This window comes from Ambystoma mexicanum, chromosome 6q, assembly GCF_040938575.1.
Source record: "Ambystoma mexicanum isolate Mex_15411 chromosome 6q, UKY_AmexF1_1, whole genome shotgun sequence".
Lineage (NCBI taxonomy): Eukaryota > Metazoa > Chordata > Amphibia > Caudata > Ambystomatidae > Ambystoma > Ambystoma mexicanum.
The window spans coordinates 631,839,228-631,853,712 of NC_090937.1; the positions used below are offsets into that span (position 1 = coordinate 631,839,228).

The 14,485-nt window shown below is 49.2% G+C and overlaps 1 protein-coding gene across 1 annotated transcript in view; it reads right to left on the minus strand.

Annotated features, from left to right (window-relative positions):
* The window catches only part of FAT4 (FAT atypical cadherin 4), a 438,908-nt gene extending 425,428 nt beyond the window's left edge, over window positions 1-13,480 (minus strand). The window contains exon 1 of the mRNA XM_069631121.1: window positions 7,484-13,480. Coding sequence (XP_069487222.1) covers window positions 7,484-12,817 — 5,334 coding nt within the window. The 5' untranslated portion in view covers window positions 12,818-13,480. The remainder of the gene's footprint in view (window positions 1-7,483) is intronic.
* Between the last annotated feature and the right edge of the window lie 1,005 nt (window positions 13,481-14,485).

Below are 14,485 nucleotides of genomic sequence, written 5' to 3' on the forward strand. Positions count from 1 at the left end.
GAGGTACGAACAAGGACCTCAATTGGAAAGCAAAAACAAAGTTGAAGACCAAGGAGGTCATATGGCCAGATGGTCCAAATAAATCATTGTTGGTAGTAGGTTAAACAATCTTTAGTTTACCTTGGTTGTTTAAGTGCTGTGAATAATTGTTTGTTACTCAGGGATAACACCCCACAAAGTTTCAATAAGTGGACACTGAATGAAAAAAGCAGGCAGTGTCCACAAATAAACAAATAAGCAACCATTAGAAAAGCTACCATTTTTGGTTTGTATATAGTCATTGGAGAGACATTTTCCAGGGTCCGCCATGATGGTTGTAAGATGGCAACAGCTGGCAAATGGTGTTAGCACCTACATATATTATGACAGTGCCTGTCAAATGCGTATCTAATACTGATACAAGATTTAAAACTATTAGCTCTTTCAGTGCTTGTTTTTAACAGGAATTCAGTGCACTGAAAAGATGGAAGGGCACACATGTTGGTGATAAATCAAGTACCTAAATGCACATTTGGTTGAGGCATTTGTATCACACCAGAAGCTGATCTTTAGTTGCAAATATGGCATTACCATATAGAAGACTGCTTTGAAATAACATAGGATCCTCATTAAAAGCGCAGAGCTAGTTTACAGAGATTATGTGGGAAGGGTGTTTTAGATGGGGTGGGGCAGGTAGAGGTTGAGAAGGGTCATAGGGACTAGCCTGTCGTGGGTGGCTGAATATACAAACAAAACCCACAGCATGTACCTCCCCTCACATCCCATAACTCTCCTAGCTTCACCTCCCAGGCAATAGTTGTGGCTTACAGGCACCACTCCACATGACTCTTCATAGCCCATCTGAACGTCTGAAGTTTCAAGTGGCCATGCAGGATAATGCCATGAAGTCGTGTTTTTCCCCCTTCTCATACTGCCCCATTTCAGAAGTGAGCAGTAAGAGAATGTCAAATAAAACTGTTGGCTTAATCAGTGCTTGTTTTTATCAGGACTTTAGTGTAAGGAACGGGTGTAAATCAAGTGGCTGCAGCAGAGGCGTTGCTAGGGGTGGTCTGGGGGACAATAGCCCCCAGTCTTTTGGTTAAAGCCCTGCATAGATGCTCGGTGGGCTACAACCAAAAGGCTAGCTAGCCCTCAGTCCCAACAGTCCCGACATTAGCGTAGCCCCAGATCTTTTCCAGACCTAGCAACACCCCTGGGCTGCAGGCACCCATTTCTATTACATGAGTAGGGCATTTTACAGCTGCAATTAAGCCATTAACTCTCAGCAGACAACTTAGAAACAACTCTGACAGGCCAAAGTTTGATGTTACTGCCTGATAAAGATAGTTCAAAGAAATCGAGGGGATGAGATTAGATTGGGGAAGGGCAGGTATAGCCAGAAATGGTTTCAGGAATTAGTATGGACATGGGCAGTGAATGAGTGGGTTAATAACCAAACATCACCTACAAGCTGTGTGCCACTCGTCACATGCCATCTCCCTCCTAGCTCTACCCCAACGCAATAATGTTTGCTTACAGGTGGCGCTGAAGCACCACCTAATAGTCAAAACGAATTACCAGCTGGGCCACTTTATCATCAAAGGGCACGCTGTGGTGTTGCCTTCTAAATGCAAAACCCTGAAAGCAATACCCCCATCTCAGGGCAGTGTTGCCCCTCTGCGCCAAGTGAGAAGCCGGCGTCATCGTGATCAGGTTCCCTTCTCCTCTGGAACTGGGATAATCCTCCTAGCAGAAAACAAGTGAAACACCAGACCCCAACGAAGTCAGCTGTTTGCAGGCAAGGTACTGGTGTGGTGCGAGTGACTTGCGATCCCACACCATTCCTGTAGACAGCAGCAGCTGAACTCCCTCTAACGACCTTTCCAGAGCTAAGCATAATAGACAAGACACATCCCCTCGCCCAAAAGCAAGCACTTCCTCCCACTGCCTCTTCCATGTAGCTCCTGCCAGCAAGGGCATGATCCTCTACCCTCATTGTGGCCACCATCTCCAGTCTTCCATTCCCTTGGCTGGAAGTGTCTACCTCTGGGCGGACAACGAAGGAAGCGGATCCAGAAAAGGGCACCTCAATCCCCCAACGCGCAGTTGTCTTTGGCGATGTCACTTGTCCCTATGGAACAATATGGACAGCTTTGTGGTACGACTTGGCATGAGCCTCATCCACTGATTTACGGATTTGTACTCACCTGCTGCAAACTCGAAACGAATATCCCGTAAGTACTAGAAGCAATGGCACTGGCCTGGCACTGGCATGAAGAAAGCGGAGGCAAATGTGTGAAACACGCACCTCTAGTTGGAATGATCAGATGAAGTGCCAACAAAGAAGACCCTTTTTTGAAGGTACTCAGAGATGGTGTGGCAAGCCATAACATTTGGATATACAAACTGACGCGGAAATCATTTAGAAGAACTCCCATAAGAGTATGCCATTGTGCTGAAAGAGTCTACTTTTGCATAAAAGTGCACCAACAATAATTTAGCATTTATATAGCGCTATGAACCATCAGGCATCTGAGCGCTGCTTATTATTACCCACGGTGTGTGGTGCTCATTTGTCAACCTCAGAAGGATGAAAGGCTGAGATTGGCCCTGCCGGAATTCTAACCTGTGTCGCAGGCACTGCACAGATCAAAGCAAGCGCTCTACTGGCTGTGCTATCGGACCGCCAACACTCCAAATACAGCAGAAGAAATGAAAATTAGCATCCTGTGAATTTATAATTAGAATTGTTCTTTTATAACGCGCTTAATATCGGAGACCAGTTTCTAAGCGGGATACCAGAATTCAAACCTGTGTTGCTATGCATTGTCTTGCTTCCAAGACAAAGGTGTTGCCCCTGTCCTATCCTCCCCGGCTCTGACTGACCCTCAAAGTCATATGAAAATCATAACAGTTTTTGTTGCTGTCTTGCGGCGTCAAGGCTCGGTCTCCGGCCGGAATGCACTAATATGCAAGGAGACATCACTTTCCACATATGGAAACTGTCCACCAATCCCATACAATTGTTTGTGATGAACGGGTCCCCCCCCTCCCTCAACAAATATCTAAATACTGCGGTGGCTGTGACATCACAACAATTCTTGGGATGCAGCAGTGGCCATACATAGGCTGGAGTACAGACTGTAATTCATGCAAGGGGGTGGCGTCCTCCCACAGTGGCCCTGCCTTCCACATTCTCCATGCATGGCCTTGTCCAAAACACACTTGAAGACTCCAACCCAAGCAAAGAAAGACGCTTGCCCATGTCTGTGATGTGCATCATGCAGTGAGGATCAGCCGCGCGGGTCAGACAATAAAGACGCGTTGTCACCAGTGGACCAGTGCCTATCAAAAAGAAACCACCATATGGAACCTTGAGCCACAAACAACTTTGAGAAGAAAGAAGAAGCTGAGAGTATGTCTTTTCCTTCGTGGGTGAAGGGGCTTGGATATGCATGCCTCCATAAGCAAGGGATGCTCCTATTCCTTCATCTATAATTAACTTAACAGGGGTGGGCAAGACAAAGGGGGTCCCTGTCACCTGTAACCCTCTAAACAGCTTCAACGAGCCCCAAGCGGAACTGTTTCCCAATGGAAGGACCCCAAGGGACCGGCAATGAGAGGAGACCCAAACAGTTCTGCTTTAAGTGTATGCCAGACAGGACCCCTGAGCTAGCCTTCAATGTTCTTGGCCAAGAATGGGACAGGACAACTGCACATCTGAAGAAAGGGTTTGATCAGATTCATGCAACCTTGAGTTTGATTTCACCCCGAACAACAACGCTCAACCGCCACGTGCATGCAAGGGTACCCTATCCTATCATAGACACTCATCACAGAAACCATGCAAGTACCTGTAATGAAATGCTTCCCCCAAAATAATTGCAGAAAGTCATTGCAGGGCGTTTGGTGTCGTTCAGTCAGACGTCAGTGGTGTGCAGGAGAGTGTAAGAAGCGGAGATGGCTACACCTTCCCAAACACACCGACGGGCGTGATATGCACCCATGTACTCCCTCTGATGCAAAGCCCCCCCCCCCAATTTAAGGGAATGCGCTAGGCCCTTGTGTAGATCTAGATATCAGAAATATCAGGGGCCCCAGCACATGTTCCAGGGGAGGACGTCATGTTGTGTGACCCCCAACGACTAACTATAATTAGCATGACAGGTTTTGATTCTGTCTCCCAATGAGAACACAGACATGCATTATCCTCTCCCAGATCACTGAGTGTATTTGTAAAACTGCTCCTATGGTCATCATATCATAAGAGGCGGTTTGGGACAAATGAAAAAAATAAACATCGTGCATGCTATTACTGAAACCACGATCTGGTTAATCCAGCCAACCACATAGTAAAACCGAAAAACAGAGTGTCAGTACTTTGCATGGCCCATTGCTTTTGATTGTAGTTAGTGAATTATACACTCAACCTGGATGTCCTCTTTGGAGAGGCAGATTTGTATCATGTGAGCTAGACTGTCAGGCTAAGCATGCCGATCCAGATGTGCTGCAAACATATGCACTGAGCATGTGATTTACAAAGCTGCCATCCACGCCTCACGGCATGCAGGGATTTGAGCTGAACTCCATGCGACGAACTAGAAGTAATCGCCGAGTGCAGCAGTGAAATGACCGACACTTATACATCGAAAAGATGCACGTTTTCAACTGGCACTGCGTTCATGGATGCCTCCATCTCGGAGGCCTCGGGGGCAAACATGCCTCTTATCAGAGGTGACTTAGTGACATCACATTGACTGTAGTAACAGCACAGATCACACATCGGTATTATACAGGCACAGCTATGGCATCTCTTACACCAATTCCCCCTATAAACAACTCTCACACAACTTCGTTATTAACCTCTGTGTGTTGCACTTCATAACCACAACATGGCATCCGAAATAAGCACGCCCCACCTTACTACTGCCTGATGTTTGCATAAGTAAAGTGGGGATAACAACACTGCACTCCTTGCTCTCATGTATTGGGCAGGCACAGAGTGAACTTTAGACTTCCAAACTTTTGGGAATTAAGTACAAAAACAGAACTGCCATGTTCAGGGACGCAACATGCTAAAGGACTTCACTAAATACTACCTTTAAAACGTGTGTTAAGAACATACGGTGGTATCGGCCAGAGACAATAGTTTCATAACAAGTCCATACACACGAAGAAGGAGGTGGCGAGGCTCTGTAGTCACCCTACCATACCTCATAGAAGCCCTTTCAAGGCACATTGCCACTCAGACTGCCCTGCTTGTGAATGGACACATGCATAGGATTGCAGTTACAGTTGCCGTTCAGCATCCCTATCCCTCAGGGTAGAGTGGATGGAAGCCTGCATGCAGTACCTCAACCAATGAAAGGAGGTCCTTCAGGGAGGGAGGGGCCGGCGTTGATGGTGCTGCAGTTGAGCATTCATGAAGCCTGGGTCGCCCTTCTCCTGTTAGCCGCTGCTTCCACACAGCCTTTGCGCGCTACGTCTCACGGCACAAGTCTACGCTTAACTTGGGCACAATGTGTGTGCCTGCATGAAGAGGGAATCAGGTTGAGTTCCTACTTGCAGGTCGTTATTTTATGTCAACGAGCTTGCATATGGCCTATATCAGGGTTGTCCAACTCCAGGCTTCGAGGGCCAGGCACATGTCAGAGTTTCAGGATACCCCTTCTTAATATTCATGAGGTACATTTGCATACACTGGTTCTAAATCTATGCACATTTGTTCTCATGCATATATCAATGAGGGATATCCTGAAAACTCATCAAGATTCCGGCCTCCAAGGCCTGGATGCCCGGATATGTATGGCACGCATGCTTGCACAATGCCACAGCTGAGTTTCTCTCTTCTTATAAAGTCAACTACCGAAATGGGCGCGTGACGTTTAATTTTTAGGGCTGGTGCTAATGGGTAAGGCGAGGAAGAAGCGTATTTAGAGATTATTGAATGTGATAATGGCAGTAAGAAGTGGGTGCGTCTACACCAGTCTATGAAGTGTTAATGAACGAGAACTAAGTGTGATGGCCTTGAAGACATGACACAAATTAAAGTTTCAAGTGATTATCACGACATGTGGTTATTAATGTCATAAGGGCACATGGAAGACATCCCACGTGCAAAGTAAACACCCCTACTTCAGGCTAAATCCCTGCACAATGGACGACGCCTTTGCCTTCTGGATCAAACATCACCCGTGTGTTGTCTTCATATAGTGCAGGATTGCGATGGCTTCCCAAGCCCGGCCGGCTGCTGAAAACTCTGAGAACAGGGGCCAGGTTTAGTAGTTGGGCTCCTAAACAGTATGGAAATGCACTCAAGGTTTCTGGTTCGTTGATGTAAAGATGGTACCTCATCTCTTTTAAGTCACGTGGAAAAGCTTGTATACTGCCCCCATTTCCCCCCGTATTGGTGTTAGGTCACTGAGGCATGTCTGGGGAGTCTCCCATTTTGCTCTCCCTCCCCTTCGAAACAGACTGTTGTCTGTGGTGTAAAGTAAAAGGCTGAGAGAAAAAGAAAATCAGGCGTAGAGTAGGGAGGAACAGACACATAAACGGGAAGGTACAAGAGATTTAAGACGACCCATGCTTGCGTTATGACGGGTGGCCGTGTAATCATTGGTAGTGAGTACAATTAATAGGGAACGAAAGGGAGCAGAACCCACCTTTGTGACGAGAAATTTTCTACGAGGGCAGTTTCTAGTACAGTGATTTTGTGGTACTATATTGAGTCAGTGAACGGTTGTGTGATGGCCTTGAGATTGGCTCAACCCGCTCTTGAAGTGTGCAGGTTTTCTCACCGGTACATTTTTAAACGTCTCTCCTGGTAAAGCAGGAGGATAGTTTGGGGGTGAAAAGCCACCTGATAGAAATGCCAGAACCAAGAATGGCCTGTGTGAAGTGAACGTGAGGAACATAAAAGGGGAAGAGGCAGGGGAAAAGGATGTAATCTCGATCCCCCAAGAGCGATAAAGGCTTGGCAACTTCATGAGGGATGAGACGGGCGGAGCCATGATAGCTGATGCGCGGTGTGATGCCTTTCTTGACAGTAGGCACCACACGCACCACACAGGTATCAGGGGGAGGAGGTGGTATTTACACGAAGGCCGTTTCATCAAAATCAATAGGTGTCCGTACTAAAAGTAGTGTGCTGCTACATGATGGGTGCAACATGTTTTCCAGAAGAGCCCTTCCAGTTGTTGGCTTTGTGGTTCATTTTTCCCACAAAATAAACTCCAAAATAGTGATTGCGGGAATGGTATCTGCACACATCCCGGATAATGTTTTCAAAGCAATCTTGCGTACACAACATTTTAGAGGGGGAACAAATCAAGGAGCCTACTGAATAAAACATGAGAATAACAAAAGCAACTATGAGCGGGACATTGTTTTTAAATGTCTTAAAACCCCAAAGAGTGTGTCATTGAGATTGCAGTGTGGCAAAACGAGTTTTTAACACAAACATCGTATACTGAGTTTGCAATTTAACACAATGAATGTCACATACCTCTGCCCGTTGGGTCCGCGGAAACACTGTTTCTTTTTCAATAGCATACACATCCACCATGTAAAGACGGGCTCCATATTCTCTGTCGAGGACCGTCGCCGTCTGAATGACCCCAGTGTTCCTTCCAATGGTAAAAAGACGCCCAACTGTTTTTTCTTCACACCTGACGGAAACAATGTAATATTCCACCAGCGCCTCAGAACCCCTCGGACTCGCTGCTTCAATGGAAATCACATTGGTACCAACTGGCTCCCCTTCTTTTAAAATTGTGATGTATTTGGGTTGTGTAAAAATTGGTCCATCGAGCCCTTGAAGAAGAATGGTCAATTCAGTCGTGGAAGCTCTTCTTTCAGGCCCCATGTCCCGGGCCGAAATGATAAGGTTGTAGGTCAGGTGGGAGGGGACCATGGTCGATGCCACTCTGAGATCGCCATTGTAACGATCCACAATAAAGGTTTCTGTGTCACCATTTAGGATTTCATACTCAACTTCCCCATTTGCCCCTTCGTCTGGGTCAGATGCTATAATTGTGGTAAGAACCGAACCGATCACAATAGAAGGATCCGCAGCAATGGCATTTTGGGATATAAAAATAGGAACATTGTCATTTAGATCAGTGACTAAAATTGTCACATTCTTTAAGGCAAATCTCCTTGTCTCTACAGGAACCGCCTGGTCAATTGCTTTCACTGTAAGTTCAAAAAGATTAGTGAACTCCCGATCTATTTCGGCAACCGTGTATATGGTTCCTCTGTGTTCGTCGATGCCAAAATGGTTGCCTCTGGGCATTTGTTGAACAATAGCATAGGTTAGCTGGCCATTAATGTCGGCATCGGGATCATGTGCTGTGAGTGACATGAGAGAGCTGCCAATGGGAATGTTCTCCACAATAGATTTAAAGATATCGCCAGGAGGAAAACTCGGTGGGTTATCATTGAAATCCCTAATCTGTATCACCACAGACATTGTAGAGGAACGAGGAGGTTTGCCGTTATCTTTGGCTGTTATGTTCAACTTGTACAGAGATTGAGTTTCGAAATCCAATTTTTTTGCAAGGAATATACTTCCAGTGTTAGGGCTGATGCTAAAGGTCCCATGGTTATTTGTTCCTGTGATACTGTAATGAATGTCTGCATTGCTTCCAGAGTCCGAGTCAGTGGCAGTGACCGATGATACAAGTTCACCAATCCTCATGTTTTCCAGGGCATCCACAAACAACGTAGATTTGGGGAACGAGGGTGTGTTGTCATTTTCATCTAGGACCTCAATGCTAAGCGTGCACGTAGAACTTTGAGCCACTGACCCAGAATCAACGGCTTGAATAATGAGGGAGTAGGCAGCTGTGGATTCGTGGTCCAATTTGCCAATTAACGTAACTTGGCCGGTGCTACTCTCGATTACGAACTTACTTTCTTCGTTCCCTTTAAGTGCAAAGTATTGAACCAAGCCATTAACACCTTCATCCACGTCTGAGGATGAAACTCTGAGAACCTGTGTCATGTTTGCAGCTAATTCTGAAATAGTGGCTTGATAGAGGTCTTTTGAAAACTTGGGTGGGTTATCGTTGATATCACGGATGTAAATCTGGGCAACTGCTTGGTCTTTCAGAGGCTTCGGCAGACCTAGATCTGTTGCGGTCACAGAAAGACTAAACACTGCAGATCCCCTTTGCCTCATGAGGGATTCCCTGTCAAATTTGTGGGTGCTAAAAATGTCTCCAGTCATTGTATTCAACTCGAAATCAGGCTGCATCATTTCAAATGCATACATCACTTCCCCATTGGGTCCAAAATCTTTATCCTTGGCGCTGATTCTACCCACAAATGACCCACCACTTTGCTCCTCTTCAAAATAGAAAACATAATTTGTGCTGTTAAACAGTGGCCTATTGTCGTTTACATCTTCAAGAATTATGGTCACATTCACAGTGGCACTGAGCGGCTCGACCGCTCTGTCAGATGCAACAACCTGCAGAAGATAATTGTCCTGAACTTCACGGTCCAGCTCACTCTTCACATAAAGCTGCCCATCAGGGAATATGCCAAAAGCATCCCCAGCATTTCCTGCGACAATGCTATAAGCAATTTCCCCATTGGCCCCTGAATCCTTATCCGAAGCCTGGACTTTGAAGAACCTCGAATTGACTGGCTCTGACTCCAGAATAGAAACCTCATATGAGATCTGATCAAACACGGGTGTGTTATCGTTAACGTCATGGACAGACACTGTTAAAATAAAAGTTGACGAATGCTGTGGGACTCCCATGTCAGAGGCCAGAATCTCCACTTGGTAGGTGCCAGCATTTATGTCAAGGAGTGCCGTTAAGCTCACAGAGCCATTTTTGTCGTTTATGGAAAACAGCCCTTTGGGGTTCTGCTTGAGGCTGTAGACGATCACGCCATTGACACCTTCATCCGGGTCCATAGCTTTGGCCTGGAATACTGTGTGCCCTGCCTCCCAGTTCTCCACGACATTGACACTTTCAACCGCATGGAGAAAGTGGGGGGAATTGTCATTCAAATCTTTGACCGTGATGTTGACCAGGGTGTCTCCAGTTACGGCCCCGCCACTGGCTACCACTTTCAATTGATAGAAGCCTTGCTCTTCTCGATCGATGATGTTTGCTGTTGTGATTTTCCCAGTGACCCTGTTTATGGAGAACATGCCCTTTTGGTCGCCTGTGGTAATCAGATATGTGATATTGGTATTGAGGTCCATAGAGGAGGCCACAACAGTGCCAACACCATAGCCAATAGCAACATTCTCAAAAATAACAAAACTGTAGGAGGCCTGGTCAAAGGATGGAGGGTTGTCTTGTGTGTCCAGCACAGTGATGGTGACTATGGCATTGTTTTGTGACTGGAGGTTGCCACCGTCCGACGCAGCCACCTGTAACTGGTAGGCCGTCTTTTCTTCCCTATCTAGTGATGCTTTGGTGGAAATGACCCCGGTTTTGCCATTGATGTGAAATTTGGTGGTGTCTCCAGCTGTGATAATATACCACACTGTGCCATTTTTGCCCAGGTCGGGGTCAGATGCAGAGACAGTGATAACCGATGTCCCAGCTGGCTCGTTCTCCTGAATGTTTGCAAAATACTGTATTGGGTAGAAGATCGGGCTATTGTCATTGACATCCAGTAGTTTCACATTGATCCTGGCCACAGAAGAAAGGGGCGGGGAGCCCAGGTCAGAGGCAAGCACAACAAGCAGGTAGTGGCCTAGGTCTTCCCGATCCAACTCGGCTGCGGTACTTAATCGCCCAGAGACAGGATGAAGACGGAAGGCTGATAGGGCCTGTGCGGCTGTCTCGGGGTCAAATGTGAAACGTATTGTGCCATTGGCCCCCAGATCTCCATCAGAAGCAGATAGTGTCAGCAGTTCTGTGCCCGCTGGTGCATTTTCTGTTAGGGAGACATGAATATTGGTCCCCTGGCTGAAGAGTGGACTTTGGTCGTTGACATCAACAATGGTGACCACAAGGGTGGCATACGCGACTTTGGGCTGAGCACCTTGATCGCGGGCACTTATGTTTAGTGCCACCTCACCAGCTGTCTCACGATCCAAATACGCAATGCTTGTCACAAGTCCAGTCCCCTCACTGATACCAAACCATCCCAATGTGTTGCCAGATACAATGGCATAGCGCAGGTGGGCATTCAGGCCTGAGTCGTCATCAGTGGCGGAAACACCATAGACATAACTGCCCACAGCCAGGTCCTCAGCCACTTCCACACGGTAAGGACCACCCTTATCTTGATCCTCATATTGGAATACAGGCGGATGGTCATTCACATCATTGACAAAAATAACCAGGCTAGCCACTGAGGAGCGAGGTTGTGGCCTCCCACCATCGGAAACACAGACCGTCAAGTTGTAGGATGGAATTCGCTCACGATCTAGTGCACTGGCCACCTTAATGAGGCTGAGGTTGGGTACCTTGCTGGACTGCACCTCAAAGTGTCGTTGCTCATTACCACCCAGGATAGCCACTGAGAGGTTGCCATTGGCAGCTGAAGAGTCACCATCAGTGACAGTAAGCAGTGCCACCACCGTGCCCACCGGTGCATTCTCATCAACGGAAGCTGAGCGGGCGGAAGCAGGGAAATACCGAAAACGCACTACTGGCTCGTTGTCATTGACATCAGTGAGGGTGATGGTGGCCTCAGCGCGACCAGTCAGAGGTGGGGATCCGCGGTCGGTGGCACGCAGGGAGAGGGAGTACTGCCGCCGCGCCTCAAAGTCTAGCGGCTCACGCAATGTCAGTGCCCCAGTGACAGAGTCCAAGGCAAACGGACCGCCCCCACCACCACCTTCTTCGGCAAGCTCATAGCGCACCTCTGCATTGCTACCCTCATCTGGATCAGAGGCAGAGACGAGCAGCAGACTTGAGCCGGGGGCGGCATCCTCTGCCACCTCTACACGGTAATGTGGAAGCTCAAAACGAGGTGGATTGTCATTCACATCCTGCACTGTCACATTAACTTGCAGTTGTCCCAAGCGCCGCGGACTACCACGGTCGCCCACCTCCAGCAGCAGTTGGTATGCAGCAGCTACCTCTCTATCCAGCCCGCCCTGGCAGACCAGATGAAGGAAGGCACCTTGGCCACTAGGGTTGAGGGTGATAGCCAGTGTGAAGCGATTCTCCTCATTGCCCGCTGCGATGCGGTAGGAGCGGTGGTCGACTCCGTTGGAGCCAGTGTCAGCGTCAGTGGCCGTGTCCAGCAGTACCTGACGGCCACCCTGTGCATCTTCTTTGAAGGACACGGTAATGGAGGGCTCTGGGAAGGCTGGCGCATTGTCGTTGAGGTCCAACACTAGGATGCGCACCTCAGTAGGGTAGGTGGGCTGGCTAGAGAGCACAACAAGGTTAATCACATCGCTGGGTAACAGGCTCTCGCGGTCTATGCTGGCAGTGGTGTGGATGCGTCCTGTGGTGGCATTCAAGGCAAAGAGGGGGTGGGTCTCACTCAGTCGGTAGGTGAAGCCAGGCTTGGTGGTGATGGTGCCTACGTAGGTGCCTGGTGGCTGTTCCTCCAACACTTGGAAGACCTGCCGCAGCTGAGCAGGAGCAGAGGAGTGAGTGGAGTCAGCCCCGGGCAGGCCGGCCGAGAGAACAACCCACAAGAAGATGGTGGCGTAGAACCGAAGAGGAGGCCTCAGCAAGCAGGGCAGGGCACGGCTGTCACCTGGCGAAAGAGGCATGTTGTCTGCAGATGGCACTATCCAGAGAGGCTGATGGAGAGACAGGGAGAGCAGGGCAACCCAAAAGCATGCACTCAGCGCGGCGGTCGGGCTGCAGGGAAGTACACTGGGGCACGGAGCAGCAACCTGCATCAGCAGGGCCCCCCGGAGTGAGGAGGGGGCATGTTCCCCGGCAGCCGCCGGTGCTCCTGGCTTGGGGAAGTTCACGACCAATCTGACTTTAATTCTGCGAACGAAACACAAAGCCCACTTTAAATCCGAAGTTTGAAAATGGAGTATATAAATATAACCGAACAAAAAGTTAGAATGGTTACAACTTGTGATAATGTCTCCGTAGCAAGGTGGTCTTCGAAATGAAGAAAGCGTGTCCCAGCGGGTGGTGTGCGCGCCCCGGGGCGTTCAGGGGGCACGGGAGGTGGGCGCCCGCTAGTGCCGGCAGCGAGCCCCCGCTGAGGGATCAGCAGACCCGCTCCTCTGCTGTAGTTGGGGGGAACGTAGCGGTTCCCGGCAGGTCCCGTCGCGGGGATTCTTTTGTGCTCCTTTCTCCAGACAGCGCAAGTCTCGGTGTAATCCAAAAAGGAGCCAGTTCAAAGAAACCAAGAGCAAAAAAGAAAAGAAAAGCAAAGCAAAGGCATCCAATCCTCCTCTCTTTGTGGTCCAGGCTGGGGTGGCACGGGCGGCAGCAGCCCCTGCCAGTCGGGTGCCAGCGGTCCTTCTGTGCACACTCGTAATCCCGTTGGCTGCGCGCTGCGCCCGTGTGAGCTGCGCCCGTGTAAGCTGCGCCGCCCCTCGCTGCTCCGGTGTCAGTGCGCTGCAGCAGCTCCTCGTCCTGCCTCCAGCCCGGCCTCTGGCTGGGGGTCCCTCCTCCCCCCCCCACCCCCCGCCCCCCCGCACCCCCCCCTACTCGGCAGGCTTCCCTGACTGCTCCAGCGCTCGCTCGGAGTGGAAGGGGGGTGGAAGGAGGCTGCTCAGCTCCAGGGAGGGGAACCGTTAGATTGCTATAATAATAACCAGGAGAAAAAAAGGGATTAAGGAAGGCCTGTCTGGGAATTCGTGGCCAGGAGTCGCGTTAACTGTTTCACAGCCACCGTGGGTCCGAGCATGGCCCGGCCCGTCTGGCTTGCGCCACCTTCGTGCCTCTTTTTAAGGAGGATGGGGGGGTCGGAGGGTAACCCCTCTTAACGATCTCGAATTCGCCACATTCCAACACAATGAACAGATGAAACACGCTCCTCGTCCCGAGTCAAAATATGCTTTTTCCCAACTTTTTGAGCAGCGGGGTATGGGGTGGTGGGGGGTGTCAGCTGGCGGACTGGGGTGTTACTTTTAGTTAATTAAGCCCAGCGTCCGTAGAGTGGTCTCCGACAGGGCGCTTTCTTTACACGCTACTTCACGCTTCCCTTTCTTCCACACCTTCAGCAAGCACTCGCTCTCCTGCGTGAGGGGATTACACATTCGTGCCAAATACGCACTTCTTTCAGCGTGCCGCTAAGAGCTGCTTGAATGCTGCTTCTGTCGGCGCGGGGCTGGACACCGGCGTCACAGCCTTCCCCCAGAATCATGACCTCGGCACGGCTTGCTGCTGCTGCTGCGGAAACCCCGGGAAAGGGCGGTATGGTACCGAGCACTTACACAGAAGTAAGAACAAAAATAATTCCTGCCCTGCTGAGAGAGTGTTTGTGGTTTGCCAGAGACCCAGAATGAAGTGACTGCTTTCCGCATAGCAGTAACACAATGCAGCAAACTGTGAGACTTGAGTCCTCTTATGTAAGTGTGCTCACCCTGTGTTCCCGATCGCAC